Consider the following 9,742-nt stretch of genomic DNA (forward strand, 5'->3'; position numbering starts at 1 on the left):
AACACGACCCGGCCGGCCCTGCCCGGATCCTGCTCCTGCTGTGCCAGCAGGGCCCAGCCCTGGCAGCAGCTGGTGAGGAGCAACAGCAGCAGCTGTGCCATCCTGGGACAGCCCCTACAGGGTGACAGATGGAGCCCTGCAGCCCTCCCAGGCTTCCTGCAGTGAGGGCACCGGCAGCCCCATCAGGCAAAACTCCCTGCCCACCCTCTCTAGCAAAGGGGGAGCACAGCACTGTCACGGCATTTCCCAGCTCCCTGCAGGTGCTCTGCCACCCCATAAACCGTGGGAAGCCACCTCAGAGCCCTCCAAGCCCCCAAGCCATGCAAAGCCCCATCCCCACCCAACCAGGGTAGAACAGAAGTGTAAACCACAGCACATCCCACAGTGGCACAGGGCACGGACAGCCACCGGCCCTGCGGCTCAGGGAGCTGGGATGAAGCACCCCCAGAAGCCCCTTTGCCCCAGAATTGCTTTACAGGAGCCTTCCCAACTTTCTGTAGCTTCTGCCTCCCTGTTAAGCTGCAGGACAAGCCAAGTTTTGCAGACAGCTCCCTGAGAGTGGGAAAGGGCCCCCAAGGAGTTCCATGGGGCAGCACCCCCCCTAACTGGGGTCACAGTGGGGCCCCACAGCAGAGCCAAAAGCAGCCACTGGGTTTAAGGCTGGGCAAGAGGGAGCACAAATGTCCTCCAGCCAGGAAAGGGGACCTGGCAGAGGGGGGAGGTGCATGGGATGTAGGGTTTAGGCTACAGAGCGGGGTTCCGGCAGCAAGCAGCCTGCCCATGGCAGGGCCGGCAGCACGGAGCATCCCAGCGAGGCATTCCAGCTCCCAGGGTGTCCTCACAGGCTGAGGAAGTCCTCCTTCCGGTACCCCTTCTGCAAGGAGACAGCCCCATCAGGCACACGGAGCCCCTCTGCTCCAGCACTGATGGGCCACACTGTCCCCACCCCACCTGCTCTGGGATATCCCCACATCTGAGGAGAAGCAGGCATGGAACAGGGCCCCACCACATCCTGGGAAGCATTTAGGCAGTGTGGCTCTCCGGGATGAACCCTCTGGCCTTGATTCACTAGGGATCCTCCCACTGGCTGCGGGAGGCTCTGGAATGGGTACGTACCATCTTGAAGTCCCGGTGGAGCTTGGTGTACTGCCACATGTTTCCCAGGAGGCTGGCGGCGGCTCGGGAGGACTTCTCGTTGTCCGAGCTGGGAAAGGGACAGGATGCAATGAAGTTTTGGGGACCACTGAGCATAGGACAGTGCCCACCAGCCCAAGGTGACCACCCCAGAGGGATTAGGGGCTTAGTGTAGGTGGGGAGAGACAGGAGGTGAACATCTGGATCCCACCACAACAGGCAGGAGCAGAGAGAGGTTCCCTGATGGGAAAAGGCAGCTGTGGTGATGATGGGGTGTCCTCATGGAGTGACAAAGGGCTGGAAGGTAGCCATGAGGCCACTCTGAGCCAGTGTGGGGACTCCTAACACCAAGGCTTGGGAAGGGAAACGACCCTATTCCAGAGCTGCTGGAGCAGGGAGGGAGAGGAAAGCAGAACAGGAGCCAAGGCATGAGCAGGAACATGGCAGCTCCCACCTGTCCCGTCGCTTCTTGATGAAGAAGAGCTTCCTGAGGCCGTCGAAGTAGACGATGTCCCGGGCAGCCATGGGGCTCTCCACCACCAGGTTGTTGAGCACCGCGATGATGTTCACAATGACATCGGCAGGCGGGGCCTTGTCCCCGACACTCCCTGGCAGCTTCTCGATCAGGTGGCTCACCACCTTGGTGGCTGTGGGCAAAGGGCGTATCAGGGCTGGTGGCCAGAGCCAGAGGGGACAGAGCCATGTCTGGGGACAGGATGGAGCAGCCCACAGGCTCAGCTGCAAGTGGGGATGCAGCAGGCAGGATGGGGTTGGGATGTGGCTGGAGAAAACAGGAAGCAAAGGAAAAGGCTGGGAAGCAGCCCCCCACCCCTGGTTCACCCCCGGCACTCACACATCTCGTCCTTGTTGCGGGCATGGCGGGACAGGTTGCGGATGAGGCCAGTGAGGGAGCGCAGCTGGTGGTGGTCGGCGGTGCGGACACGGTCCAGCACGGGATTCAGGATGCGCTCCTGCTCCAGCGCCAGCCGGCTCAGCACACCCGCCCACTGCAAGGCAAACACCCCCTTGGAGACTCTGCCAGCTCCCTCCTCCTCCTCCCCCCACTCACTGGGAGCAGCTCAGGGTGAACCCTGCCCAGGTGCACGGCTGTGATGGGCAGGCAGTGAGGACCCCTGGCTCTCCCCGGGCCTCACCCTGCGGTCCCCGGCTGTGATGTTCTGCAGGGCGCCCGAGGCCGCCTCTGTCGTGTGCTTATTGAGCTCGCAGCGCTGCAGCAGCCGGTTGTAGATGCCCACGATCTGCGGGTTCCAGAGCCACTCCATGCCCTTGGGGTCCTTGGAGACCTCCGTGAAGGTGACGATGTCTGCATTCAGGTAGTGCTGAGGGACAGGGGCATTGTTAGACTCTGGGGGTGTCCCCTCCGCAGTGTTCCCTTTTCCCTGACTGCCTGGCCTGAACTGCTGGGCAGGGAACTGACAGGTCACCTTGGCTGCATCATGCCCAACAGCATGGAAAAGCAGGGATTCAGCACCCTGATTCACCCCAAACACCTGATTCACCTTCTGCTGTGCTCACCCATGTCCCACCCACCAGCTGAGGCTGGCGTCAACCTCCACCCTGGCATCACCTCCGCTGCCAGCACTTCCCAGTGCCAGCTCCACCCCGGTGACACGGCCAGGACTGACACAGCCCCCACTGACCTCCCGGGCTTTCTTGCTCTGGGGGCTGAAGCAGCCCACCAGCTCCCCCGTCACCGTGCCGCCGGCGTTCCTCCGGTGGCCCTCGAGGCGCTGGAGCGAGGACGGGGGCATCTCGTCGTACAAGCGGTAGGAGAGGTTGCGCAGGACACAGACAGCATTCTCCACACTCTGGGGGGCACAAGGGGACATGAGAGCGTCATCCCTGGGCCACCTGCAGGGTGTGTCGAGCTGGCACAGGTGCTCCATGGCAGACTCATGACACCAGCTGCGCCCACTGAGTCTGGATAGAGCCAGGCCGGTTCTCCCAGCATCACATCACGATGTGCCTTTGCACAATGGGACAGGGGAGCAGCAAGTCAGCTTGGGGCTCACCTTGTCCTCTGACTTCCCCACCTCCAGGGAGCTGTTCACATAGTGGATCATGGAGTCCACCAGCCCATGGCACTCGCGCATCTTCTGCCGGGTCTGCTGGCTGGCAGAGCTCAGGTTCCTGCATGGGAATGTGGTTCTGTCATGGAGGGAACAGGATGCCCCACAGCCACCCCCTCCTGAGTCCAAAAAGAGCACTGCAGACAGTACTCCTGTCTCTTCCTCCAAAACTTTGCTCCCAGTGGGAGGACCTGGAGGAGATACCTGAGGAAGCCTGTGGAGTTATAAAAGATCTCTGCCTCTGAGGGGTTCTGCTGGATGACACCTGAGCCCCCCAGCCCAGAGAGAGGGACCAGGACCAGGTCTGTGAGCTGCTCCAGTGTGTCCCGGGCCAGGCGATCCTTCAAGTTGTCGCTGGAGGAAAGATTCCATAGGATCCCTGCAGAGAGAGGGACTCTCAGTACCGGAATGGCTGGAGACCACATCCACCCCAACTCCCCTCCCCAGGGGGCTCATGCTGGTGACAACCAAGCAAAGGGATCATCCCCATGGAGCATCATCCCAGCTCTACTCACATGAGGGGAGTAGAGGACCACCCCAGAGGAGGAGGACCCCTGCCCACCCCGTTGCTGTCCCCAACCTGTGACGTTCTTGCGGAGCTCGTCGTCAGGCTCCCGCAGGGTGCGCATGAGCTCGTAGATGCCGTTCTCCTCCACCAGCGCCAGCTTGTTCTCGGTGTTGTCGTAGATGAGGTTGCGCATGGCGCCGGTGGCGTGGCGCTGCACCTCCTGGTTTGGGCTGTTGAACAGCTTCACCAGCTTGGGCATGGCCTGCAGGCTGCGGGCCTGGGGGACAGCCCGGGGGGTCAGACACACTGCGCTCCCAGGGCTCCCTCCGGCCCCTGCACCTGCCTGCAGTGTCAGTGGGGCTGGGAAACCCCCTGCTCCCACCCTTCCAGGGGCTCACCTGCTTCTTGGCGCTGCTGTCGCTGTAGCACTTGTGCTGCAGGTAGGCAGCGCCCAGCACCTGCAGGTTGGGGTCACTGGCGATCAGGTACTTCACTGCTGAGGGCAGGTCGATGTCGTCAAACCTGGAACTACAACCAGGTGAGTCCCAGCAGAGTGTCCCACATCTCCAAAGAGCCCCACCAACCCACGTCCTTCCCAATGTGTCCTATGCAGGGGACTCCATTCCCAAGGGGATAAGCATCATCCTCCTGCCACGTCTCAGGATGTGTCCATGGAGGAGCCACGGTCAGAAGCAGGACACACTCAAAGGTCAGCCTGTGCTGTGGCTCATCACCACAGGCCCAAGCTGCACCCACCATCCCACCACTCTTCCCAACATCCCTTGTGCCCAGTGGGAGCTGGAGGGGTTCACCCTCCCACCCCAGCAGGTCACCACAGTGGGGACAATGACCAAGACACCCCGGAGCAGCTCCCGGCCCTCACCCTCCGGCGTGGTGTCTGAGCAGCGTGCTGTGCCCGTTGTACATCTCCATGGCGCGCGGCTCTGCCAGGTGGTGCCCGGACTCGGCCAGGCTGCGCACGGAGGGGGCGCGGGAGCTGTGCTCCCCCAGCCCCAGGAAGGCGCCGCTGCCTGCCGCCGGCATCGTGCCGAAGGAGCCGGCGCTCAGCCGCGAGCGGTTGTTGCTCTGGAAGCGCTGGAGCGTGCGCATGGCGGGCGCACGGATGGTGCGGCTCGGCGGCCCCTCGGCACCGTCCAGCCAGTCGCAGCCGGCCTTGGAGGCCGTGCCGGAGCTCAGCTGCCGCTCGAAGGCGAAGGAGCGGCCGAAGCCGCCGGCGGCCTGGCTCTTGTAGAGCTGCCGGTGCCCCGGCGCATCCAGCTGCTCCGACAGGACGCTGTAGCGGTCGTCGGCGAGCGGGACGGGCCCGTCGGCCAGGCGGAGGGAGCGCAGCGACAGCGTGTCCAGGTTCTGCCGGCAGCGGAAGTTGCGCTCGTGGAAGGAGCTGGGCCGCGGCGAGGTGGCGGCCACCTGCGAGGCCGCGTAGCCGGCGGCGTAGGCACGGCCCTTGGCCAGGCCTCCGTTGCTGATGGTGGCCACGCGCTTGTGCGGGGTGAGGTCCACGGCTGAGCGTGAGGACCAGCCGCTGCCCCGCAGCGTGCCGAAGTCCTGCTTGGCCAGCGGCTGGTACAGCTGCAGGGGGAAAAGGGAAGGTTAGGAGCCCATCCCTCCGTCCCCACCAGGGGAGCTCAGAGGTGTCCTCGGCACAGCCGAGGTGGTGGGCAGGGGACAGAGCCCCGGTACGTACCGAGGCTTTGGGATCCACACCATTGCTCTGGGAACGGGAGCTGAAGGAGGAGCGCAGGGTCGAGCTGTACTGACCACCTGCAGGACAGCCCAGAGGAGGCAGTGTAAGCATGGGCAGGGCAGGGCAGGAAGGGATCTCGAGATCAAAGATCGCCCCAGCTCATCCCAGGGGGACCTGCTGTGGGAACCACGGCAGTGCAAGCAGAGCTGGGGGGACAAAGCGGTGGGAGGAGGCCGCCTTCACCTGCCCGCTGGCCACGGGGAGCCGAAGTGGCCTCCCCGCCCCGCCTCATGCCCCGACGGCGAGGGCACTAATTGCCACCTTGGCGGGGACGCCGCGGCTCAGCCCGGTCCCCCCTGCCGCAGCTGGATCAGCAGCCCAGGCGTCCCCCACAGCCAGTCCCGGCTCCCCCGCCCTGGGAACGGGACCCTGGCAGAGACCTGGACACCCCATGGCACCTGACGCTGCCCATCTGCCCTGCCACCGCCCCAGGGCTGCCGGCGGGACGGCACAAGGACCAAGGACGGGACAGGGACGCCGCCAGGGCTGGCGGTGCCAGGAGCGTGAGTCACGCCCGGGGCAGCCCTCGGGGTGTCCGAGGGGCTCTGTCCCCACCACCGGGGTCCCAGCACGGGGGTCGGGGCTCGGGGGATCCCGGCGGTGCCGGGCGGGGCAGCAGGGCGGAGGCCGCCGGCGCAGACGTTAAATGGAGGAGCTGGAGCCCGGCCAGCGCTGCCGCTCAGGGCTGGGGGGGCTCTGCCAGGGCGGGAAAATCCTCCCCCCTGCCAACCCAACGCAGGGTGTGGGACCCCACCAGCGCAAAGGCCTCCAAGGGCAAGCGGGGAAACTGAGGCAGGACCCCGAGCGGGGTGAAACGAGCCCACGCGCTGGGGCTGAGCTACCCCTGGTCCCAGAGGTGGGGATGCTCGGGGGCGTTCGAGGAACTCGGTCAGGGCGGGGGGCACCCCCCAACCCGCAGCCGGGGTGCGCCCAGAGCCCAGTGCCGGCCGAGGGGCTCCCACCACCCGTCCCACCGCGTGTTCCCAGGGGGTCCCGGGGGGTCTCCCACCTCTGGTGCCGTCGGCGAGATCCTCGGGGCGGGCGGGCGCTTGCCCCCGCAGCATCATGCGGATGCGGACCTGCTCCTGGACACGGGCGCTGCGCAGCCGCTGGGCCTCGGCCGCCTCCCGGCCCCGCTCGTCCAGCTGCCGGTCCGAGGGCAAGGCCAGGGAGCAGACACCGGCCTCGGGCTGCAGGGCCGACAGCAGGAACGCGTTAGTCTCCTGCATGGCGACGAGGGGCCGCGGCCAGCCCGGCCGCCCTGCGCAGGTGAGCGGCGGCAGTGGCGGCGTTCCGGCGTTCCCCAGCCGTAGGGAGGCTCCGTCCCGGCCCGTCCGTCCCGCCCCGCCGCCACGCCTCGCCGGGAAAAGGAGGGGGCCCCAACGGGGCCACTGTCACCATTGACACCATCACCATCGTCACTGGCACAGGTGGAGGTGCCCAGGGGGAACCTCGTGGGGACAGGGAGACGGGTGGTCTGGGGGTCCTACCTTGGGAAAAGCCAGGATCCCCTCAGACAGTCACTCCCTGAACTCCTTGGCAGCCACACCAGTGAGCCCCAGACCCCCACACTGTCCCGTCAATGAGTCCAAGACCCCCAGGCAACCTCCCAGGAGAGCCCTGGGCCGCCCAGAAGCCTCCCCATTGATCCCTGCTATTAAACCCTAGACACTCACATTGTTCCTCCAGTGAGCCCTGGAGTCTCACGTGGTCTCCTAGGAGAGCCCCAGACCCTTAGAGAACCTTCCCCTTGGCCTCCAGAGACTCACACGGCCCTGCCACTGAGCCCCAGCCCCCTACAGTGTCCTTGCAATGAGCTCAAGACCCTCAGGAAACCTCCTAGGAGAGTGCTCTGGACCCCCAGATTGTCACTCCAGTGAGCCCCAGACGCTGACATGGGCTCCTAGGGGTGTCCCAGACCACCAGGGAGACCCCTCAACCAGCCCCTGACCACAAAGCCCCAGGCTGCCTCCACAGGGACCCCCAGATCGCTCAACATCACTTTGCAGGCTCACTCTAGACCCCCATCTGGCACGGGGGTCCGGCCTGGAGTGGGGGCTCCCCGCAGTAATTCCTGGCTGGACCCTCCCTGCTTTGCTTTTCAAATCAGCCGGGGAACGAAAAAAGACAACAATAATAAAAAAGGGGCGGCTGAGCGCCGCGGGCCCGCGGTGACGAACGCGGTGACTCAGGCCCCGCTGTCACCACAGGTACTAATTAGCCTGGCCCCACCTGCCGAGCCGCCCCATCACAGCCGGGCTGGGGACACACGTCCCCCCGGCCCGCTGCGCTCCGGAGCAGCTCCCGAAATCCCCCCGCTGCCAGGTCGCGCCGCTGTCCCGCAGCCCTGGCTCGCTGAGCGAGCGGATCATTCCTGACCGGAGTTGTGACCCTTCTCGGCCCCTGCTGGGGACACGGTGGCTCCGTGTCGCCGGCCAGGTGTTTTGGGGTGAGCGTGGCCACGCGGGGCTGGCTCTGTGGCCAGCCCTGGCTCGGCGCTTGGCGTCACCGCTCCAGCAGCGTTCCGGGCTGGGCCGGGTTTACAACACCCGGCGGTAACACCGTGTGCGCTTCGGTCGGGGGTGAAAAGGGCGGCTGTCCCCGAGGAATGTGCCGCCGTCAGCAGGAGCCGGGGCAGGGGCGGGGTGGCAAGAGCTGCGGGCCTGCAGTTTGGGATGACAGTCCCCTGCTGGCTCCCCAAATTCCCCTTGGCGGTACCATCCCGATGTGCTGAGGACCAACACGGGGGTTGATCCCCCTCCAACCCACCTCCCCAGCTCTGGGGTTTGTGGGAGGCCCCTTTTGCCCCGGGGCCACTCCTGAGCCTTTTGGGGTACAGCACCCAGGAAAACCCCCGAAGCCCCCCCTCTTCTCCCACCGCGGCACCACCCCACGGGCGCACGGAGTTTGGCAGGGCTCGGCGGGCGCTCCCAACCCTCGGAGCCCGGATGAATCACGGGTTCCCCCCGCAGCGGGCGGAGGGGGTGGATCGCTCCCTCTGCAAGCCAACACTTGCCCGCCGTGCCCGTGCCAGGATCCCGGGGGATCGGGGCCATCCCGGGAGGCCCCCAGCCCCAGGAGACAGAGGGGCTCCGGGGACAACCCTGAGCCCGCTGACACCCCCACCTTCCCCCAGCTCTATCTCCCTCCCAAACCCCCATTCTCCCAGCATAACACCGCCTTGCAGCTGACAAATGGAAATTTGGGGGTCCCGAGGGATTCAAGGAATGTTTGGAGCTGTTACGGGCAGCGCTGGCCTCATGAAGCAGCTCGTTAATTGGGGAAGGATAGGCGGGGGATACATACACCAGGGGGCTTAAAAACAGCAAGACAGCACAAAGAAAACATCTGAAGCAAAACTGAGGGATTCCCGAGGCGATCCCACCACAGCCGGCAGGACACAGAGTTAAATAAACCCAACGTGGGGTCCCTAAAGCTGTCGCTGACCGCCCCCCAGCCTGGAGACATCCCTGTCACTCCCTCGCGCGGTGACAGAGCCACATTCCCGGGGAGCCCCGGCTCCTGGGAGCACCGCGTCCTCTCCCACCCCCCGAGCAGCACCGAGTGGCCGTCCCCCAGCCCGGGTGCCCGGGGCTGGCCGTGCCCGCCGGGGCCATCGGCGTTGGGGCGGGGAGTGGCCGCGGTGGCTCCGCGCCGCCCGGACACCGCGCGCACGTGCCAGGAGCCACGCTGGGGACACCGAGGGACAGACCTCGGGGCCGGAGCTGGCCGGTGTGGGACAGCCACCAGACGCACATGTCAGAGCCTCAGAGCCCCGGCACCACCCCGGCCGGCGGATGGGGACAGGGTGCGTGGCAGGGCGAGTGACACCGGCTCTCCCCGGGGACCCGCGGTGGGGACAGTGGCGACGATGGCCGCGGGAGTAGCCGGCACGTACCTGAGTGGATGGCCCCGGAGGGCCGTTGTCCTGCAGCATCCTCGGGAGGGCAGGTGCACCCCTGGGTGCTGCGGGGTGCGGGTGGGCGCCGGCGTCTGCGGCGGGCGTGGGGCGCAAGGGCCCGCCCCGCACCTCGCCCAACCAGTCTCTTCGCCGGGGTTTTGCATGGAACCCGCTCGCCTCCCCGCCGAGCCTGGGATCTCGGGGCTCACCGGGGCTCCTCAGAACCTGCAGCACAGCCGGGGGTCCACGGGGGACAACCCCCACAGCGGGCCACGTCTCGAGTGCCTTCACAATGCTGCAAAGAGTCCCCCAGGGATCCCCACCGCCACCATGGCCATGATCCA

General features: G+C 66.1%; 1 protein-coding gene across 1 annotated transcript; it reads right to left on the reverse strand.

Annotated features, from left to right (window-relative positions):
• Positions 1 to 601: 601 nt before the first annotated feature.
• PKP3 (plakophilin 3) lies at positions 602 to 6,726 on the reverse strand. Its single transcript, XM_066320598.1, has 13 exons — positions 6,507 to 6,726; positions 5,438 to 5,514; positions 4,616 to 5,322; positions 4,131 to 4,254; positions 3,805 to 4,009; positions 3,429 to 3,603; positions 3,168 to 3,285; positions 2,796 to 2,963; positions 2,289 to 2,474; positions 1,988 to 2,141; positions 1,589 to 1,781; positions 1,117 to 1,204; positions 602 to 874 (listed from the first exon to the last, which is right to left on the reverse strand). The coding sequence occupies exons 1-13, from the start codon at positions 6,724 to 6,726 to the stop codon at positions 839 to 841; spliced, it is 2,451 nt and encodes an 816-aa protein (XP_066176695.1). The 3' UTR covers positions 602 to 838.
• Positions 6,727 to 9,742: the final 3,016 nt, after the last annotated feature.

The sequence above is a fragment of the Sylvia atricapilla genome, chromosome 6, assembly GCF_009819655.1.
Source record: "Sylvia atricapilla isolate bSylAtr1 chromosome 6, bSylAtr1.pri, whole genome shotgun sequence".
In the NCBI taxonomy this organism is placed as follows: Eukaryota; Metazoa; Chordata; class Aves; order Passeriformes; family Sylviidae; genus Sylvia; species Sylvia atricapilla.